We start from the raw sequence: 23,937 nt of genomic DNA, 5'->3' as shown, positions 1-23,937 counted from the left end.
TGTTTTTATTTCTACCCACACTCCTATATACTATATTGCATCAACAATGATAATTAAAAAAATAGAGATTATGGAAAAGCAAGATGGTTAGAGCCTATCAAACAAGACAGAACGCGAAAAAAAAAAAGAGAAAACAGATTTTTAAAACAAGTTAGTGGAGAGATGACAGCTATTTTATCATGGCCGATGAAGAGATCCTGGTACAAAATGACATAATGTTCTGGAAATTTTTAAAGTTGATAGTGGATTCTATCGGTAGACCAACTCTTCTGGTTGGTCTATGGTAGACCAACTCTTCTGTTGAAAACAATTTAAAACTTATATTATTAAAAACATTCTCAAAAACATGTGAGTAATCACCAGGAAAGAATTGAAGCAATAAAAATGAAACCAGAAAGTTGAGCTTTGAATTTGACAGATTTGTGGATTAGAGATCTATTAGAACATAATTTGTACGTACAGCTGGGTTACAAAGGCTGGGAGCTTAGGGTAACATGAATAACCTCCCCTTCCCCCATATACACACTCTCTCTCTCTCTCTCTCACACACACACACACACACACACACACACAACCACTAAAGTGTAAAAGAACAGTTGCCCCTGCAATCAGCATACTAGGGGTGAAATAACTCCTTGAGAGGATATAATTGCAGACCCACCCTCACATGAATTTTCAGCCTGAATTTCCTTCACTCGATTACTTTAAAAAGCCCTTGTGGATTTTCCTGACCTGTGTCAGAAACAAAAATTTTTTGAAAGAATGCACCTCTATGTTAGGCAACTACATTTCAACACAAGTAACTAACAAAAATCTAGTATTCAGAGTATGTAGATAACAGACTAAAAAAAGGGGGGGGGCAGAAAATCCAATAAAAGAACAGGTAATAGAACAAGCAGTTCTCCAAAGTAGAAACCCAAGAATCTAATAAACATATGAAAAAATTACGAAGTTTCATTCATAATAAGGAAAATGTGAAATAAAATATACTTAGAGACCAGTAAAAATAGGCTGTCCACATCAAGTTAAATGAGACTGTGGATCCACGTGTATTTTCACACACTGGCTGGTGAGAGAATATATGGTATGCTCTCTATGAATAGAAGATTGGCACTGTTTCATAAAGTGGAAATTCTATGCCATCCATGACGTAGCTCTTCCATACATAGATATATGTCCCAGGGAAATTTTGTGTATATGTATTTTGTGAGGCATGCATGGTAATGGTACAAACAACACTGTTAGTAATAGTCAACAAGAAACATTATAAGCATCTACAATAGCAAAATGGATAAGCAAATTTCAGTACATCTTTACAATGGAAGAAATTTACTAAAGCTACGTACATTGGCATGGATGACTACTACAACTATCACATCAAAAGAAGTAAAATATAAAGTAATGCATCTAGTATGGCACCAATCAAGTAGAGTTGAAAAAGAACCTAAAATAAGCTATATGTTTCAGAAATGCATATCAGAACATCTATTTTCTGATTTCAGAAATCAGGTTAGTGGTTACATTTAGTTGGGTGAGGGACTACTACATTGGGATGGGGACATGAATTTCCCTAAGAAACTAGCATGATTCTGTTTTTTGATTTAAGTGGAGTGGCATGGATTATCATTATTGGATCATTATATGGTTAATTTTAAACTATACACATATATTTTATGCTGTATTTTCTATATTTGACATATCCTATCATACAAAAATGAATTTCAAAGAACTTGTCTTTGAATAATGGTATTGCAACAGTAACAGATTTGGATCTTGCTAAACTCTCTATGTTTATTTTAATTTTTTTATCTAGATGGGTACCCTAAAAATGAAATTGAGTATAAGTGGAAAAAACCTTCTGTAGAAGTGGCTGATCCTAAATACTGGAGATTATATCAGTTTGCATTTGTAGGGTTACGGAACTCCACTGAAATTTCTCACACCATCTCTGGTAAGGAAACACCAATCAGTGAATGATGCTAGCATCAAACGGCTTTGTATTTAAATCTATTGGTTCAAACCTATGCTTTTATGTATTTTAATAGCAAAAATAAAACCTTTTTTTTTCTTCTAGGGGATTATATTATTATGACAATTTTTTTTGACCTGAGCAGACGAATGGGATATTTCACTATTCAGACCTACATTCCGTGTATTCTGACAGTTGTTCTTTCTTGGGTGTCTTTTTGGATCAATAAAGATGCAGTACCTGCAAGAACATCACTTGGTATGATATGTAATATTATGCTATAAGTATCATAGGACTGTTGAAATATTTCAATGTGAAAAAGTTTGTAGTTGAATATATTCAAATATCCCTCTACGTTACAATCAAGCAAAAATTTAAAAAATACTCCAGTGCAATACAATGTTGAAAGGAATATATGAAAAACAAGTAGTAAATTGAATCACAAAGAATTTAATTTCAGAAAATTTTATATTTTTCCTGTTCATGGAGTTCAAGGGAAGCATAAATACTCAGCAAGAATTAATAAGCGAAAACCATGCATAATTCCTGAATCTTCATTTGGTCAATATTTTCAGTCACTTTTCATCAAGATTTTTATTCTTTTGCTGAATCATTGATAGCCAGCATTTATTGACTGATGTGTGTTTAGAAGGCTTCGGAATCTCCCGCTCTTACAATGGTGCTAATCAACAGCCAACTTTTCTAAAGGGCAAGTCGCTGAAAGGGACAAAAACTGCCAGGCTTCTGTGATCTATGAAATGCGTAATTAGTGTATGAATATTTTGAGAGTTGCCTGTACAATAACACTGATTAAAAGGGCAATTTGTGATTCATACTTGATAAAATAGACCTTTGGTTTCTTTCTTTAGCAGTCAATTGCAATAATCAAAATCATATAAGAAAATATGCCTAATTACTATACATTTGTTTAAAAGAAAATAACATCCATTTATGTATTGATATACAAAGATATCTTATTGATCAATTTCATTCCCAAGATCAGTGCAAAACATGATCATACTACTGAAAATTTTGTCTTAAAAAATATAAAGTTGGGATAGTCTATTTTCAACAAAGGAGGTTTTCATGTGGTTTCTATGATAGCTGGTGAATAACTACATTTAATAAACACAGTAAAATGCAAATCACACAAAAGTGGCAAGATAAAGCCCGAGGCACCCAGCTCTGTATTTGAAAATTCAGTGCCCTTGAGAGTCTAAAGAGAGGTGTAGATATAGCCAGTGAATAAAATGTACTCATACCTGAGTTTCGTTTCCCTATTTAAACTAGTATTATAATTTCAAATTATTTTATGTCCTAAAGTAAGTAAAGTATTTCAGATTCTTTGTATGCTACCATGAGTTGTTTTAAGAAAATTGGAATGGGTTGTTTCTATTCTACTATTATATTTTTATAAAGCCAAAAAACATGCCATAGTTTCAGAAAGGGTATAGCCAATTGTGGAATTGTGTTGTTATGTGAATCCATAGTTTTAAGTTTTAGCATATCAACTGTGAAGCCATAGCCAGATCTATCTTGAAGAATATCTCTTATAATTGTGGGCCCTATGTGTTTGGAGGACCAAGATTTTTCTTAAAACGAGTGTAGGTACATACATACATACATACATACACACATAATTGAAGGACAATTTCCTGAGTTTATTTATGTCACATTTATCAAATGTTTTTTAATGAAACAGGCAGTGTTTTGGGGGCTTTAGTGTTAACAGCGAACAGTAGTTATAAAATCCTCATGTTTATGGCATTTATGTTTTAGTGGGGTATGCAGGTAATGTACAAATATAAAAAAGCATATAATATCAGTGAGTAATAAAGGTTATGAAGAGAAAGCAAAATAAATATAAGAGTATGTCAGGGGATGTGCATAAATATGCTGTTTGCTATTTTGTGTTATGGAGTCAGGCCAGACTTGTTTGAGGAGGGAGCAGAGACCCAGTCAAATGTGGGAGCTAACCTGGTGGATATCTGGTAGAACGATAATCCAGGCAGGGAGAACCACCAGGTCCTAACGTGGGATCTTCTTTGCCATGCCATGCTTGAAGGCCCGAAAAAAAAAAAAAAAAAAGCAACAATGGCTAGACTGACTGAGAGGTGGTAGAAAATGAGATTGGAGACATGCCAGTAGTTAGATCATATTTGTAACAGGTCATTTTACAGACTTTGGATTTTATTCTCAATGTGATGTGGAAGACTTGTAGGATTTTGAGCAAGGGAAACCAAGGAGGCAATATCAATGAATCTGCTTAATAACCCAAATATTTTTTTATTATTATGGATTCAAAGATATTTTATAGGAAATCCACTTTCTTATTTTTATGTGAAAGACTGTGATATTAATTACTAAATTAAAGACATAAATATCTGAAAGCTAAGTTCTGTAGTTTTCATTGATTTATGAATAGAAATGTAATAGTACTTTAGTAAAGTGAAATTTAATGCAGTCACTGATATTGAAATCAAAGCACACATTGTCTTTAATTTTTTTTTGAGTCAATTGGGACAAAAGCATGGAAGCCAGGAATACATTTGGAAATCTATTGTTTTCTGAGTGTGGCAATGTTGTGATTTGATAAGTTACCAGAAAAAAAGGTGTAAGGTGAGGAAAAGGAAAGACTTGTTTATTCGTGGTAATTGTTGAGCACTTCCTGTATGCCTAGCCTTAATAAACAGTTTTGGTTTAAAAATCATTGCAGCAAAATTGTCAGGAATAATAGGGTAAAAAAGAAATCTGTTATCATATTTGGATATTTTAACATTCTTTCTCACTCATGGTAGAACAATTACGTGGGAGAAAGATCAATGAAGATGTAAAAAATCTGAATGAAATTATCAACTACTTGACCCGATTAATATTCATAGAAGACTATCCTTAACTACAAAACATACCATACTTTCAAGTGCATATGGAAGTAAATTAAGAATTAATATACATAATATAGATAATAGTAGCCTTATCTATTTGGAAATTTTAAAATGACCTTTTAGATAACCCTTGGGTCAAAATGGAAATTAGAAAATATTTCAAACTAAATTTTAATAAGAATTTAACACATAAATATCTGTAGATGCAACTAAAGCATTGCTCAGAGAGGAAGTTACAGTTTTACAATGCTAATGTTAGAAAGGAAGATATAAAATCAATATTCTAAGTATCTACTTTAAGAACTAATAAATAAAATAAATACCTCATGTGTAAATTCATTATAAGTAGTAAGATATTACTGTGCCAGTTTTTTAGATGAAAGGCATAGAGACGTTAAGAAACTTCCTTAAGGTCACAGAACTAAAGGAAGAGTCAGAATTTGGGGCCATGTCTGGTGGACATAGAATGAGAATTGTAGCGGTTTAGGTAAGAAGAGATATGGTATGTGCAGCTGTGAGTTAAGGGTGCCAAGATGAGCTGTGGTAAGAACCACAAGAAAGCCATAACTAAAAACAAACAGATACTCCCAGAGATACATACACAGGGCTGGGGCCCAGGGTGACATCCCAATTTTATATGCTGAATTCTTCAAAATATGAAAATTTTCTCTGTGCTTTTTAGGTATTCCATTGACATAATCTTGCTACTATTCTTTACTTAAACTTGAGATTAAAAAATAACTTCAATTCAAGTTATTGTGTAAGAAAACACTGTACTAGTTTGGATTAATTTTAATTGTTTGTGACAGAAAACCTCAAATCTCTATAGCTTAAATTAGGTGGAAGAGGATTTGTTTCTCATGTGAGAAGCCCAGAGGTAGGTAGTGGAAGGGCGATTGCAGTGTGAGGGGCTCAGGCTCCTTCTAGTTTTTTGCTGTGTTGTGGATGATTTTAATTCTCATGATTATCTAATGTTCTAAGATGGCTGCTGGTGCTCTAGCCATTGTATTCCTGCAGAAAGCTCTGAGGAAGAGGGAAAGATGGGCATTTCCTATCTCTTTAATGCCGTCTTTTATTTTTATTGAAATACAATTGACATTATATTAGTTCTAGAAGTACAACATAGTGATTCAATACTTGTGTATATTGCAGATCGATTACCGCTGTAGGTCTGGTTAACATCCATCATTATACAGTTACAAAATGTATTTTCTTGTGACAAAATTTTTTTTAAGTTTATTTATTTTGAGAGAGAGAGAGAGACCAGAGGAGGAGCAGAGAGGAGGGAAAGAATCCTCTAAGTAGGCTCCAAGGTGTCAGCATGGCCAGACCTCACAAATTGTGAGCTGAAATCGAACGTGAGTTGCTTAACTGACTGAGCCATCCAGGTGCCCCTGTGATGAGAACTTTTAAGATCTACTCTCAGCAACTTTTAGATATACAACACAGTATTATTAACTATAATCACCATGCTTTATATTACATCTCCATGACTGACTTTATACCTGGAAATTTGACATTTTTGACTCCCTTTTTGCATTTTTAATGCCATCCATTGGCCATTGTTTACACCCTTGACTTACTTCTCCTCAGCTGTGTCCACACATAACTGAGAGAAGGGGGCAAAGAAGTTCTTCCAGGCAGCCACATGCCAGCTAAAACTTGGAGAATTTATTGCTGTGGAGGAATGGAAGAATGAGTACAGGGAGTCAGATATCTGCAGTCCACAAATTTAGGTGAGGAAAACTCATACAGACACATGGGTCTCCTGGGTGGCTCAGTCAGCTAAGCATCTGACTCTTGATTTCTGCTCATTGTAATCTCATGGTTCCTGAGATCGAGTCCCAAGTTGCGTTCTGCACTGACAGCACAAAGGCCACTTGGGATTCTCTCTCTTTTTCTCTCTCTCTGTCCCTCTCTCACTCACTGTCTCACTACAAAATAAATAAATAAGCTTAAAAAGAAAAATAAAATTCATACAGACACAAAGAGCACATTGAACATAATGTAGCTATGGTTACCAGTAATTGTTTGTGTAAATCAGGAGTAATCATATCCTTTTGTTTCCATTGTTTGTGACCGCTTACAACATTGCCAAATCAGATGGAAGAACTAAAATAGTCTGTTACTTTTTATCTCCTATTTTCCCCTCCCTCCGCAGGTATCACCACAGTCCTGACTATGACAACTCTGAGCACAATCGCCAGGAAGTCATTACCTAAGGTTTCTTATGTGACTGCGATGGACCTCTTTGTTTCTGTTTGTTTCATTTTTGTTTTTGCAGCCTTAATGGAATATGGCACCTTGCATTATTTTACCAGCAACAAAAAAGGAAAGACTACTAGAGACAGAAAGCAAAAAAATAAGAGCTCGGTATGTTATAAAAATCTGTATTTTATAAACATCAACTTATCATAATAGAGATAGTGTTCTGAATACTCATGTTATACTTGCTTAGACAAATATGGATTCTTGAAGTACCCAGCAAGAGATAAATAACATTAAGATGACACTGGAGTACCTAACATGGTCTACCAGGAGAGGTATATTGATAGTGCCCCTTAGAAAAGACTCTAAATCCCCTTGTAAAGAGTGGTTTCTTACATTGTGGATTTTCCCCAACTGGTAGATTTTTTTGTACCCCCAAAATTATTTAAGATCTCTCTTTGATGCTATTTTTGTGTTAGGATTTTCACTTCTAACTAAAGGTGGCCCACAAAATTACTTAATTTTTAGAGGTAAAGAACCCTCTTTAATATTAGTATTCAGCTGTGTTTGAAAGTCATAGCTATGAAGTGTTTTTGATTCGCCTATATTTGTGCTCTCTTACTCCCCCTTCCCTATCATGTATCTACCCCAACATACATCACATCAAATTGATATATTAGAAGTGGCTCTATTAATTTCAATATACTTAAGTATTGGATGATCACCTATAATCTATTATAATGGCAATTGTAACAACCTTCAAGTAATATCCAGCACTTACGGAGTATGCCAGGTGTTTTATGTGCATGATTTCATTTATGTTCCTTTGAGGACAAGTGCAGCGATTTGCAGAAGGACAGACCGCCTTAGGAACTGAAGAATCCAAGACTCAAACCTAGGTCTTTTTTGGTGCCAGAGCTGAAGCTTGTAATCACTCCTTGGTGTTTCCTGTTCTTATAGGACTCAGAAAAGTCAACATCTGTTCCTCCAGTATTGACCAAAAAAAAGGCCACTTTTTTGCTGATTCCAGGAAATGTTTTTTTTTTTTTCAAAGCGGATTTGTTCCCAAATACCTAAATTAATGAGAACAGCTATCCTGAATGGCAAGCTTGTAAGCCTACCATAGAGCATATATAATAAGTCACGGAGTTTTTTATATTATCTCCTAACTTAGCAAGTTCTAGGATTCAATGCTTTTCTTCCCTCCTCCCAGTTTTCATTAATTTCTTTATCAAACTTTGACATCATTTTCAATTGTATTTTACTTTTCATATTACACTCCAAGGACCAAACCCTATGTGTATTTGCTTTCAGTTTCCTGCAATATTCCAAGAAAGTGGAGCACATTGATGGCAGTACACATTTGATAACCTACATTGCAGAATTAGTCTGTGACTTTCTCAATTTGACTTATTTTAGCTTACCCATAGGACATAATATAACCCCTGAATGGATAAACCATCAGGGAGCCATAATGTCAATGTTAATATCCATTTGCTAAATTTTTAGGTAAAGAAAAATGCAGGTTTTCTACCATTTTCCTTTAATCAAAGCCAAGCATCCTCTCTGGATTTTCCATTTCATCATTTACTCATCCATAGCTATGTTCAATGACTACTTTGAAAATTTTACTTCTGGAAACTGAATAAAAGGCAGGAAATCTATAATCTCACATAGATTCTCTAATTTCATTATAAAAATATACAATGTAGCGACTACTATTATATTATCAAAGACATTCAACCAAAAAGTGGCTACTCTACGACTATAGCAAATCAGTTTGGCTATCACATTCACTCAGTAAACTTAACCATGGGAGTGCAAATTTTAAAATTATGATTTTTTAAAATAATTCATTCACCAAATGTTTGTTAGGGACACCCATATCCTAGGCAATGTTCTAGAATTTAAGGGAAAAAAATCTATACATTGGGTATTTAAAATTTAGCATCAGGTCCAGGAGGCAAAATAATAAACATGAAAAAATAAGGAATAAAAATTAAATAAGAGCTTTGAAGCACTAAATTTCAAACATTAAAAGTTAAATTGATATATATTGTTGACTACCTAGGTACAAAAATATTTTTATTAGAGCTATCCAGAATAAAGTTCTATAGTCTCTCCTTTCTGTTCAGTTATGTGATTTATGAGCTCTTTTAATAGTAAATGACATTTTGATTGAAAAACCAGGATCAGTAATCAAATCTGACTCCCTGCTTGGTTTTGTGTTCAACCATATGGTCTTGCTAATTGAGTAAATCAGATTGCACTTTCATGAAGAATAAACAGCTTTGCTTGTTGTCTCGAGTGCTCTACTTAATGGTTTTGTGGAGTCTGTTCTTTCTTCTGCCAGCCAGGACAAAAAATTGCATAACCTAGACCCAGAAGTCTTGAAGCATCTTGGCTTTACACCTTTTCAAATGTTTCGGTTGTTGTTGTTGTCGTTGTTGTTACTGTTCTCATTGTTGTTACTGTTCTCATCTTCCTGTTTTTCTTTTCCTTCCTCTTGCTCTTCCTCTTCTTCCTCCTCCCCTCTCCCTCCTCCTCCTTCTCCCACTTCTCCTTCTCCTTCCCCTTCTCTCTCTCTTCCTTCCATACCCCCACTTTCTTTCATAAACTCAAAATTCTGAGTAGTTTAAAACATAGCATTTTTCCCTTTTTGTTCTCTGAATGACTTACAGGAACAGTCAAGTCAGAACCAAAGACCTCGACTAGAGTCACTGAAAGATCAACATGTCTATTATTAAGCAAAACCAAAATCCCCTTCTTGAGGTCTCTTTGCTTAACTGAGAATCTCAGATTATTTCAATTTATTTAAAAAAGCGGTAATATTTGAATACAATAGATTTTTAGCTCCAATGACCCTCTTAAAAAAACAAATTAATAAAAATACTTTTTACCTTACTCTCCATGTGATATATTAGGCCTTTTCTCTATTTCCCTTCCTTTTTCTGTTCTCTCTCTCTCTCTCCCCCTCTCTCTCTCACTCTCTCTGTCTCCCCCTTTACCTCCCATCTTCCTTCCTTTCTTCCGCCCCCTGCTTCCATCTTTCCATATCTATGTCTTTCCTCTTTTTTTTTTGTTATTGTGAATATCATTGACATTTTAATTTGGCCCATATTTCCATCCCATATAATACATATTATTGTGTTTTTACTCATACTCATTAAGAACATGCTTCAGGTGTGTTTATGTCAACATCTGTTTTTTTGTTTTTTTTTTTTTAAATCTAAGTTAAGAGTGTTGTAGCATAGAATCCAGACTCTACGAAACAGGTAAAGGTCATAGAAATACAATTGTAGTAAGCCATTCATTATTAACTAAAGAGTAGTTCGTGTTGAAACTAGAATATTCATCCCATGGATGATTAGAAATCTCAGAAAACCATATTATACCTATATCAGGGGCCTGGTATACCCATCTGAGGAGAGACTTACTTATTTGTAATCTCTTAATTTGGTTAAAGTATGCAATCATGGAAATGTATTTCACCGATCATGGACAAGGCACTTTGGAGAGAAAAAACAATAGAATGTGTTCTTTGCTTTCATAGATCTTAAATGTCGTTATGGAAAAATATAATATACATGTAAACATAAGATAAAGTATAATACAAATTAAAAATAAAAATAAAGATAATAAGAGAATTAGCTCAGAAGACTGGGTTCAAATACTTTTTCAGAAGCAGTGTTTTCTATAGTAAATATATATTAGCATATTTTAAAGGAAATGTTCATATTGAAATAGAGACAAGTACCATGAAGCCTGACCTATGTGGTTTATCCCTCGCATTGAGGAAGTCCAGAAACACCAGGTGATGTGGTCTGTGAAACACTGACTTCAGCACACAGTGCCGAGAGGAGGTTATGTTAATGTGAGTCACGATGGAGTGGGTGGTTTCCTTTCATTTCAGGTGTAAATAACTCACTCAGAAAGTTGTAAAGTAATGCTTTCAAAGGGGATTTGACAGAGAAAAATTCATAGGAAGTGTGATGTCATCGAATTCGTTCTTTCCAGAGTAAGTTACAAAGTTCAGGAGAACAAATTAGGAAGAATATTTAAGATAGAGAAAGAACCATGTGAGCCAAGCTGAGTCTTACGTGAGAATAAGATATAGATAGACTTATGAGACTTATGAGAATAAGATATAGGTAGACTGATATATGTTCCAAGCTGTATTGTCCAGTGCAGTAGCCATTGGCCATATATCGCTAGGTTGATTTAAATTGATTAAAATTAACCCCAATTTAACATTCAGTATCTTAGTATCATTAGTCATATTTCAAGTGCTCAATAGCTGCATCTGACTAGTGAGTACCATGTTGAACAGTGCAGACACAGGACATTTTTGTCATCATAGAAAATTGTACTGGACAGTGCTGGTCTAGAAAATAGGAATCTTAGGAAAGAAAATAACCTAGGTTGAGGATAGAAAAGTGGTATATGCCAAGTTGTGGAAAGTCTCCAGTACCAAGCTAAAGAATTTATATTTTGTACTGTCAGGACTGTTAAGCCATGAATGTTTTTAGGCAAGATGGCATATTTGTATCTATGTTTCTGAAAGACGATTAGAGGTAGCCTGGAATATACACTTGAATGACAAACAAGGCAGGGAGATAAATTTGGAAACTATTGCAATAGTTCAAGAAGTAATATATCACAGAGAGCAGGACCCAGGATATTAGAGTGAAGATAATGTGTGGGAAAGTTTTTGTTTGTTTTGCCCATAATCCCCACCCCTCAGCTCCTTCTCTTCAAATAAGTGATCTTATTTTCAGTTAGTACATATCTATATAAATAAACATTCATCTACCTTTGAGAATACTGAAATAAAAGCCATATAAATACGCAGTTTCACAAATTATAAATCTTTCCCTTAATGGCATTTGGCAAAGCCTCTAGGAGAGATCATTTGATATTGATGAGATGTGAAATACAAGGTTATTTAAATAACTGTAAGGTGTCAGTAGGTGTGGGATGTTGTCAACAGACGGCATAGCCATTTAATATCAGCTGTGACAATGGTCGTATAAAGATCCTCGGGAGGTATATAAATACCAACAACAGTGGCTCTTTGTTTTTTTAACCTTGATTTCCAAATAACACTAATATTTCTCTACCTACTTAAACCATCATAGATTATTATAGCTGAAAGGGACCAGATTAGTCACAAGTAAAAAAAAATCTCATTGAAAAAATTAATTTTAGGAGTGCCTGGGTGGCTCAATCAATTAAACATGGAACTCTTGACTTCGGCTCAGATCATGATCTCACTGTCCATGGGATGGAGCGCCATGCTGTCAGCGCAGAGCCTGCTTGGGATTCTCTCTCTCCCTTTCTCTCCACCCCTTACCCACTCGTGCGTGCACATGCTCTTTCTCTCTCTCTCTCAAAAAATAAACTTAAAAAATTAAGTTTAATAATAAGCGCACAGTTGAACAAATCAAAAAGTATAAAATGTACAAGTGAAGAATAAAATTCTGTACCGTGAACACTTGCTCCTAGTCTTTAGAATTAACCACATTTTATCATTTTGCTCTTACTTTCCTCTGATGATTATTTCCATCATATATCCGATTCTTAAGGTACCAAGTTTATTAAAGTTGTGACTCTTTGGTATAAAAGAAAAATATAGCTTTCCCACCATCTCCATCTTATGCTTTCCTTTAATATTTTATCTTCCCTTTAATAACTATTGTTGATTACTTTTCAAATTTCAAATAATACACTTAAATATCTACATTTTAATTCATTATCACTAATTATAATGCCAATCTGATTATTATTTTTGATAGTAAATCTTTCTCTTTCTGACCTGAAAATTTTCATCTCATCTCTTTTTCCATGGTGTTAACATTTCTGAGGGCCAGTACACTCTCTGTTTTTTTTACCTCATTCATTTCATTACTTAATATTCCTATCTTCTATTTCTGAGAATTTCCTTGATTCTTTATTTCAATTATTTTCTGTTTTCTCCTAAATTCCTCATAGCATTCTTATTAGATACCTGTAGGCCTCCTAGGTTAATTATCCATGTGTTGCAGATATTCTTTTTTTATCCTATTTTTTACTATCCTATTTGTTATTGATACATTCTTTGTCTGTATATTGTGGGCAACTTCCTTCCTTAAGATTTTATTTCACAATGTTTTGATTTTTTTTCCTGAATTTACAATGTTTTCCTTAATTTCTGAGAGCTTTTATTTTCTAACTGTTCTCTATCCTGTTTTCCTTAAATGGATACAACTTATCTCTTTAAGTATTTCTGAGTGAACTAATTCAAAAGGTTAATATTCTCTTATGTTTCCTGAATTATTAGAATCAATAATTCTAGCTGTTCATCTCCATGTTTTTCTTTTGTAGTGTTAGTACCTTGAAAGTTCACCTTGGAAGTTCTTGGCGATTTTTCTCCAATAGGCCCTGCAAGCTTGGCATGCCACTCTTGAATTTCCAAGTGTCAGATTTCACTTCCGTGGTGGGGGTGGGGATGGGGACCACGACATCTTGGTGCTTCCAAACATGCACACATACACTCTAAATGATGATGAGGGTTTTACTAGGACATTCCAATACCAACTTCAGGAGCCCTAATCCTCCCTGGAGTGGCATGGGATGATCTGATGGTCGAAGTTTCAAGGTTCTAAACGTGAGCAGACATCAACCTGTCAGCATCTCTACTTTCTACATGCGTGGATGAGTGATGGTTCAGACCGCGGTAGCTATTCCGGAGATGGACATTTCACAAAGGCCATGTTTTCCATCCTGTTTTATCATTCCCAATTTTCCTGCTTTAGAGTAAGCATCTCTGAAGCTTTGATGGGAAGAACAGCTCTTCCCCTCATGCTTCCATTTCCTGAGCCTCTTCCAAAATGTGACTTCCTTTGGTCCACTTCGCTTGTTGGCTTGTTTTCACCTGTTCTTTGTCTTTCAGGAACAGCACAAACTCTGACATGCTGATTGACCACTCAGCATCACTAAGATCCATCTCACGTCTGTTGTTAACACTGATGTGGATTTTTGTAGGTTTTGAAATGGATTTTATGAAAGTACAGTGTCTTGAGAAAACCTGTGCTCAGGCTGGCATTCTCGCATGTAAAGTTTTAAATGGGAGATTAAGGACAGTAATATTAGTGTTTCATAATATTGATAACATGACCTAATAATATTTCATATTCACGTAATTGATATTTAATAACATTAATGATGTTAGTGTATGATACAAATAATAATATATAAACATACATAAATATAATTTGTACAAAAATGTTTTATTTACTAGTTAATAATATTTATTTGACATTAATGTGTCTTGATGCTTGAAATATATTTTGTATACCTATCTCCTTTATTAATATCTACATAGTGTAGTCCTTAATATATAACCAGACATACATATATTTAATAATGAGACCATGATCAATTTATTGTAATGTTAAGTTCAGCTATATTCTTAGTGACGTTTTCAAATAACAATATAATGGTATATTCTCAAAACTATATTATTTAAAGTAAAAAATAACTTTGATTATGTAGTTTATTTTTCTATCACTTACCTGATTTATTTTTTTTATTTTTTCAATGCTTGCTATTTTGGGGGGGGGACAGGACCTTTACTTGAGAAATTATAAGATGGGTAATAAAGTTGCACTTCAGATAAATGAGGTTTGGAATGTGCATATTCTACTGATTAATTTTTTAGTGGTTTCCAGGTCACAATCTGTGTGTCAAAATATTTTATTTTATTGCTACTGTGTCAGCTCTTGGGATATTTTTCTCAGCACATATAAAATATATTTCTGTTCACATCCATCATTCATTAAAGTGTAGCTTCTTTCAGTTTATGGACTTGTGGTGTTTTGAGGGACAGCAGGAAACTGGAAAATTGTCCATTTAAAGTGTCACTGCATTAGAAGCTCTCCATGATTTTGAACACTACAGATTAGTCCATTTTTAAAATGAACCACTTACAGTTTTTCTCCACCTTTGTGCACTTTAATGTTTAATCATCCCCTCATACACAACTGATATCTTCTAACAAACACACCATCTTCCTATTTATGTCAGTGCTGAGGGATATTTGGAATGTATTTTGTGCCATATAACCTTGAAATTGCCTATTAACAAAGTTGTATTTAATTTTTTAACATATCTATCTATCTATCTATCTATTTATTTATTTTGAGAGACAGAGCGTGGGCAGGGGAAGGGCAGAGAGAGAGGGAGACACAGAATCCAAAGCAGACTCCAGGCTCCAAGCTGTCAGAACAGAACCTGACGCGGGGCTCGAACTCCCGAACTGCCCAGGTGCCCCAAACAAACTTGTATTTTAATCACTTTCCACTCTTTAGCACTTGAACATATGTTATGTAAGTACTAAGTGACAAAGAAATGAATACCAATTTGCCTCATTTTGTACATAATTTTAGTGCTTCATTAAAGTTTCAGAGTCTTATTCAAGTATCCCCAAGTGTCAACCTGAAAAGATATGTCATTAACATTTAATAATATACTGCTTCTGCTTTTTATGATACATCCAGGCAAGTGGAGTCATGAATTGATTTGTGTTTAGGGCATTGCTCCTTATCTTTAGGCTGCACATTTTGTTTCTAATATTATGACTTGTGTGATGCATTTATCTTTTTAAAATATCACTCTATGTAATTATTTGCTACTTTTTACATCTACTGAATTTTAACATTTAGTAGTTTGGTTTCTATGTTTCTGTTGAAATAAAATGGATTTTAGTATAGGTCCAAATTTATTTTAATTCTCTTTTGTTTAATTTTTAAATTTCTTTTCCATACAATATTTAATATTCAAGGCTTTGAGATTTGTCTCTTTCAAAATGCAGGATGAAAAAATGTAAACATTTTCATTAGGAAGAATTTAGGATCAGGTTAAAATAATTTCTATGATCTCAGCATTATATTTAGTGTTTAGGTAATAAAATCAATGATTCTTACAAGTTGTAGGATTCACATTTTAAGATAATCCCTAAATATGGAGAAGTTCTGAAGGAAGAGTTATGAAAACTGGAATCTTCATTAATATTTTAATTGCTGTTTTATTCAAGGGTTCATTAATTTTTTTTTTCCAGTAACATTAAAAAAATTTTTTTGACATTTATTTATTATTGAGAGACAGAGAGAGAAAGAGCATGAGCAGGGGAGGGGCAGAGAGAGGGGGAGACACAGAATCCAAAGCAGGGTCTAGGCTCTGAGCTGTCAGCACAGAGCCTATTGGGGGCTCAAACTCACAAACCAGGAGATCATGACCTGAGCCAAAGTCAGAAGCTCAACTGACTGAGCCATCCAGGTGCCCCTCCAGTAACATTTTTTATAAGGTCCATGTTGTTATTGTTACTGTTATTGTTGCTTAGCACGTCTTTTATACCAAATTGTGATATATCTCCCACAGGCATCAACACTAGCAATGGCAATAAGATTACCTATTGGCAGCTGAATACTTGTATGTTTCATATTTTGCTTTGTGCTTTATGCACATCATCTCATTTAATCACCAAATGGATCTATTACTGTGACTTTTGTACAGCAGAAGACACGGAGACAGAAGGAAGAGCACTAACAATTCCTGTTCGAGGTGACATAACTCTGCTGGGCAGAAATGGAATTGTTGACCAAACCTGTCTGACTCCAGCGTGATTGCTTTAATGTCTCACAGTATCCTGGACTTGCTTGATTTTAAAATATTAAAATTTTTTTTATTATATAAGTATTATTCAGAACCTGGTATCATAAAAAATTAATTTGATATGGGTCCCACATGATCCTGATAAAAGTAGCTGCTATAAGTGGGCAAGATGGAGCACTTATCATTTAAATAAGTCATGTAATATACTCATCACAGCCATCACAAAAATCAGGTGCTGATATAATTCCAACTATGAGGCTAGCTATATTGGTAGAATGTACCAAATTTTGGACACAGTTGTTCTCAAACAAAAACCTGAGTTTTTAACTCCTGCATGTTGTCTCTTCCAAATATGATGCCTTGCACTTATCCTCTACTACAAACCCTATCCATGCCTTTTTTTATTCATTCACAGTTCTTCAAAGCTTTTCTGCATTATCAAAATTCCATCTTTGCTATTTGCTCTCATTATCACCAAAATAAATAAATTATGTAATATAATAGTAGCAAACAGACACTTAGAGAATTATAAATGTTTTAGTGTAAAATATATATTTTTGTTTTAGAATTAGATTCATGGTTAACAATATTTTGGTGGGCCAGTTTTCTAAAGGTATACAATATATTCCACATTTGAGCGTTTTTTCCCTGAAAGGTCTTTGGAATGTATAATAATATTAAGTTATGTGTTACAAAGTAAATTATAATCTAAAAACGCATTAGGATTGAACACCTCTCTGATTTCTAAAAACTAAGATTATTTTTATTGCAGAGTTTGCCTTGAGGAGCCATACTGATCTTTCTTTATGAGATTTTTTTTTCTGAAAAACTCATTTATTATTTTACTCAGATGTCCCCTGGACTCCATCCTGGATCCACTCTGATTCCAATGAATAGCATTTCTCTGCCACATGGAGAAGAGGATTATGGGTACCAGTGTTTGGAGGGCAAAGATTGTGCCAGTTTCTTCTGCTGCTTTGAAGACTGCAGAACAGGATCATGGAGGGAAGGAAGGATACACATACGCATTGCCAAAATTGACTCCTATTCTCGAATATTTTTCCCAACAGCTTTTGCCCTATTCAATTTGGTTTATTGGGTTGGCTACCTTTATTTATAAATTCTGTTCACTAGGCAAAAATCATAAGAAGTTTAACTAAATCCGATAAAATTTACTGCACTTCAGTAACAGGAAGTTCTAAATTTAAAATGCAGAAAACCAATATAAAATTAAAACTATTAAAATGTAAAACTATTGAACCACTCTATGGCTTCAAAGGTAAATAAAGTAGCAGCTTTCATATTAATTTACTTAAATGTATGTAAAATAGATTAGTTGCAAAATTCAGTATATAAAATAGTATTATATATTTTTACTTTAATCTTATTTATTTTACTTATATCCCATTAGGATTTTGAATTTGTTAAGTTCTGTGGTTCATATTTTAAAGATGGATTACTTTAATTATTTTAATAATATTATATTTAAATATAATCTGTCCCTTTTTGTAATGGGAGCATAATCTCATGCCTAATATTTATATAGTAATTTTTTGCTTGGAAAATATTGTTATTTTGATTTTTCTCTTACTTTTTATTTGTATGCCCTGTTTGCAATAGAGCTAGTGAAAACTATGATTTCCTGGCATTTCTATCCAGATGTTTTACTCCCAAGAACAAATTAAATTAGAAGAAAAGGCCAGTTTTTACCTTATTATAAGACCAGTTTTTAATCTGTATTTTAGTCAAGTCCATTTCCTGACACAATATTAAATAGAACTCTAGTTACATTTAGTTTTGGTGATTTACCAACTAGGATGGAAACCACCAAGGTCATTTCTTTTAAATACAAGGGGAAAATAAAATGTTACACTTATCATTTTATTCTCTGCCTCACAGCATTTATGAAGTATGAAGAAGTTAACACAGAAATGTTTGGATCTACCAAGACTGAAATTAAATACAGAAAGAATTGATTTTTTTCTTTATGCTCTACAAAAGCATACATTCTCTAAATTAACAAAACGTTGAAGAATAGTGCTTGTATATACTTATTGTGGATAAAGAATTATTATGTAACAAAGTGAGTAACAGTTCATATTGAGGATATGGGCTTAAATATGTATCATTAATAATTGCCGGACTAAAAACATTCTAGAAATACAGTTTTAGGTGCGTGTCATATATTGTCTTTTCCAGCTCCTACGTTTGGCTCCTGTCAGTTTTACATCTTTGTTATAAATTGTTATGATGTTCTCTTTTTTAAAAAATGAAAGCAGGCTCAAAAATCATGTTAAAAGTAAAATTCTATTATAGGCATCTCTAAGGAACATGAGTGCGGGAGCCCTCTAACTTCTTAGACATAAAAGCAGAGAAAGCCTCACTGTAGTGTAAAGCCTGTTGGTTAATAGTTTCCCAAATGCCTCTTTCATGAAGAGGAGAGTTAAATTTAGGCTTTAATCATTACGTTCTTGTAAATAGTTCGGCATATCAGTTGTTTATTAAGAACTCCATACTCATTCATCTAATTTTGGGGGAAATCACCAAAGTGATCTTGGTAATAACCTTTAAAAATAGATTCCATTGCCAGGAGCAAGTATGAGGATAAAGAGTGCTGTGATCAAAGCCTAGCCTATGGAATGTGGAGGAAGCTCACACCTGTGCATTTGACACTAGTTTTTAGTACAGTAATTCCCCCAACTGGTTAGTGAATACATGAGTGAGGCTTTGACATGGTTATGCTTATCTTTTTAGAATAGTTTTTTTAATCTAAATACATTTCATTGTGTGTTCCTTAGCTAAATCAGATTTTTTTTTTTACTTTGATTATAAACCTCTGAAAAAAAAGTAAGCATGAATTGACTGATAATGCCCAAAATATCCACCGACACTACCTTTTTTGAATGGAGAGCCAAATTAAACTTTGGCCATGTATATATTCACGTACAAATTATTCACGCATTCATTTTTATAACATTGAGTATTGATGGATATTCTTAATGTGAACATTCATTTATGGATAAATGAAAAATGAAATATCCATGGAGAATAAAACACTTCACTAAAATGTACTATGGCTATTTCCGTGTATTAAGCTATAACCTGTTCATTTTCATGAAGGCAATTTTAATTCTGGGATTTCTCAACTCTATCTGAGCATGATTGTATTTTAAAATACTTTAAAATGCTTAATATAAATGGCTTGGATGTTCTCATTGGTGTTCCATGAACTTGGCTTTAAATGTTGGCAATATTAAGAAGCGGAAATAAAATTGATGAAAATATGAAAGATGCTTTACTATATACATTCATTGTATATGTCATGGAAACAAGCACTTTGCTTTCAAAGCAAGTGGCATTTTGAGCAGTTTGATTTAAACATGTAGATCAGAAAGAGAGGTGTACAAATCTTGGTATTTCTAAAAATGAGAATAAAAAGGGGAAGATGCAGCTAGTCTCTTTTTACAAGAATTCGGGACGAACTTATTTTCAAAGGGAATGCAGTCTAATTCCTGATGGTCTCTTCCTCCAGGAAGTTTGACAATCTTGAAAAACAATTTTCAGGGGCTCCTGGGTGGCTCAGTCAGTTAAGCGTCAGACTTCAGCTCAGGTCATGATCTCACAATTCCTGAGTTTTGAGACCCGCATTGGGCTCTGATCTGACAGCCTAGAGCCTGCTTCGGATTTTGTGTCTTCCTCTCTCTCTGCCCCTTGCCTGCTTGCACTCTGCCTCTCTCTCAAAAATAAATAAACATTAAAAAAAAGAAGAAGAAGAAGAAGAAGAATGATCGATAGTACTCTCACATCAAGGGGCCCATAATTGTAAAATGTGAAATTGTATTCCAAGTCAATATTGTTGACTGTTAATGGAGCCCTTGACAAGCCACTGTAAAGTCACAGAAACCATTACCTAATCACCGTCAAAAGCATTCCAGATGGAGTTTTCAGACACAATTGACATGGTTCTAGTAAATACAAGGTCAGTTGTGCCTCTTTTGTGTTTGCATTTTAGAAGTGACATAACCTAATTCAAAATGTTTATGCAGCACTTTCTATTGACAAGGTCCTGATTTAGATACAATGGGGAAGGTATAAAGATGAACTACCAAGAAACATACATGAGAGGATTAGTTATATAATTTAAGGGGGGAGGGTAACTGGGAAACTTTCTAGAGATGGGAGCTTGCGAATTCACTATGTCAGTAGGTATGGGTAACTAGAGATCACACTCTCCAGTTGAGTAACCAACTCAAAACTTCCATTTTCATTGAAAGTTAAGATGCATACGTAGACAATTAAAGATGAGGCTACAAAGCCAGGTCGGGCCCTATGGTAAAGGGGCAAGAATACAAATCTCAGGAGGCTGCATGACATTCTAAATTCATGGAGAGTTCACAAAGATACCTAAGTACAAGAGACAGTATTAATACTGCAGAAGTTTCATCTTACCAGGGTCTGATGTTTGGAGTAGGAAAAGCCAAAGCCAGTTCTAAAGCAACTATAAAACATGAGGTGAGGGAGGATGAAGGTTAGTACTGCAGGGATAGACATTCAGAGGAGGAGGGGGAAGATAGCCCCTAAGTAAGAAAGGACAAATGGAGACAAGAAGCTGTAATTAACAGGCAACATTAACAGTGACACCGTGTGTGTGTGAGGGGAGCAGGGGTCCTGTATTGAAGAGTACGGAATTGTATGTAAATAGATACTAAATCACTACAAGGATGCATTACAATCTTGTTTGCTGTTACTTTAAACATTTTAATCAAATGTCATTTTTTCCTATTGATCTATGTTTTTACCATATTAGGGATGAAGAACAAGAATAATCTCCTGAAGTACATATCACAAAGAAGGTCTACTAAGATTTATTACTATTGTTATTATTTAAATCTGTTTCTCATTAAAAGGGATTTCTCTTCAGATAATTTTCTCTTCTTTCTGAGGAAAAAAAATGTATTTGGACAAAGAATGGAGGAAAACGGGGAATAGAACTAGGCTGCTGTGGGACCAGACAAATCCAGGAAGTTGATTTGTATTCTCAATTTCTGAAATATTTGTCTCAAAATGAATAAATACATTTTTTATTGTTGGACAATGACATGTACCTGGACCATGAATAGTTTGAATGTGAATAGTTAAGATAAGCCTGTGATAATTATAATGCAATTAAGCAGAAAGGACTAATTAACAGATTTACAGACATGGCTGACCTAAATGGAAATAGTTTGGATTTCAGTAAGTTCCTGTAATAACAGCTATTTGAATCCATTAAGTGTATGCAGTCACTCCATACAATAAAAGTTTTATGGCTTGTGGTTGTAATGGCTCCTGTTGTCTGTCTCTGCTTTATCATTTTGGGGAGCATTTTGTGAGTGTAAGGCAAAGTTATCTCAACTTTTCAAAGTATTGTGTGGTTTCATGATCCTAAGCGCAAAAAAAAAGTCAGTAACTTGTAATAAAAAAAAGTTACTTTCTCTTAAAATGTGTTTTATAAAAATAGTTTTCATATAGATACATCCCTTTATTGTTTTATAGTATATAATCATGACTTTAGCAATGAAATTAATTTCTGATCAATGTTGTTTCATATTTTTCCAATTAGGAAATTAAATGTAAGGGTTTCCCTTTGATAGAGAGTTCTGAAAATGAATTGAACTTTAAAAAAGTAGATAAGGAGAGCTCGTATTTATGCATGCTTTTCACTGCAAAGGCTATGAATTTCTGGATTCTTCTAAACAACTTGTGACTTCACCCTAATATGAACTGCCTGATATGCTTCCCCAGGTGAGTCAGTGAGAGCAATATATATTGCATGGATTGATACCCAGGCCTTTCCAAATACCCCATGTTATGAAAATGTCTTATGTTATTTGAGGAAATAGTGCAGGAAAATTAAAAGCCAGAAAATCAGCAAAGCGGGTATTTCCTGCTGCATCTTGCAGTCCTCTGTTCTCTGCCACCATGGTCCAGTACTTTTTTTTTTTTTTTGAAGATTTTTTTTTATGAGTCTTCCTTCAGGGCCAATGTTGTTTCCATAAAATGCTGAAGAAGATGGAGGAGGATTTTTTTTAAAGCTTCTTTTCTGTTATTTAAATTTTATTTTATTTTATTTTACTTTAAATATTAAATTTATTGTCAAATTGGTTTCCATACAACACCCGGTGCTCATCCCAACAGGTGCCCAAAGATGGAGGACGATTTAATGTTACCTGAGCACCTGCCATTGTCTGGAACTTCAAGCATTATATATTAATAATATAGTATTCACAGCGAAGAGCTCTATTTCATAGATGGGAAAAACAAGCTAAGAATATTAGATTCATACTGTAACCTGAAGTTAAATGCAGGGACCTTTATCTTTCAATTACATGGAACTACTCTGATGACAAAATGGTTGTTCATATTCCAACACTATAGCAGGTTTCCTTCTCCAAAGAGGAGTTTAGATCTAAAGCACAGCCGCTCACCTCTTCAAAGCACAGAAATACCTTATAATTTAGTAGGAGCATGATCTTCATCAGCTTATTTGTTATTTCTAATGTAAACTTCATTTCGGCTGAAATGTTTGAAATATGTACTGAAAGTGTTCTGAAAAAGTCTCCGGCCATCCAGTCAACTATAATACAGAGTACTGACTTTTTAGAAAAGGAGTTGGCAGACGATGGTCACAGCACTGGTGATTTGAACACAGCCTTTCCCATCCGTGGACATATCGTCTACGGTTACATTTGCACTGTAATAGCAGAGGTAGGTAGCTGTAACAGAAACCAAGTGGCCCATATAGTGTAAATATTTTTCTCTAGCACTTTACAGAGAAGGTTGGCCAACTTGTATTTTTGAATAACTTTACTTGTGGCATTGAAAAAAGGACCACATTTTAAAAAAGGCCTTTTCTTAATTTTCTTTTTAATTTTAATTTTAAAGGAAAATAGTCTTGGCTGAAAAGAGTTTTATGGGAAATAAATGCAATTAATCGCCCTCCAGTGCACTTTAAAGTTTCAGCTCCTCTCAAAGAGACACTAATCAAAGCTATGTTCTCTTATTTAGAATTTGTAAAAAAAACATGTTGTAAATCTGTTTTATTAATGGAAATACATGCTTCCTCATAATTGTGTCAATGTTATTTGAAACAGATAAAGTAGATTAATCTAGAAAGAAGATTGCTGTTTCCGCTAAAATTGACACAAGATGCTTTAAGTAAAAGAAAAGTGATAAATGCAAATC

General features: G+C 34.0%; 1 protein-coding gene across 1 annotated transcript in view; it reads left to right on the top strand.

The window, feature by feature from the left end:
- The window catches only part of GABRG1 (gamma-aminobutyric acid type A receptor subunit gamma1), a 65,412-nt gene extending 47,415 nt beyond the window's left edge, over positions 1–17,997 (top strand). Inside the window, exons 6-9 of the mRNA XM_049630453.1 lie at positions 1,814–1,951; positions 2,075–2,227; positions 7,016–7,227; positions 17,564–17,997. Of these exons, the coding sequence (XP_049486410.1) occupies positions 1,814–1,951; positions 2,075–2,227; positions 7,016–7,227; positions 17,564–17,833 (773 nt within the window). The 3' untranslated portion in view covers positions 17,834–17,997. The remainder of the gene's footprint in view (positions 1–1,813; positions 1,952–2,074; positions 2,228–7,015; positions 7,228–17,563) is intronic.
- The last annotated feature ends 5,940 nt before the right edge of the window (positions 17,998–23,937 follow it).

This window comes from Panthera uncia, chromosome B1, assembly GCF_023721935.1.
Source record: "Panthera uncia isolate 11264 chromosome B1, Puncia_PCG_1.0, whole genome shotgun sequence".
Lineage (NCBI taxonomy): Eukaryota > Metazoa > Chordata > Mammalia > Carnivora > Felidae > Panthera > Panthera uncia.
The sequence above is the reverse complement of the archived record's forward strand: the minus strand, read 5'-3'. Positions and strand labels throughout refer to the sequence as shown.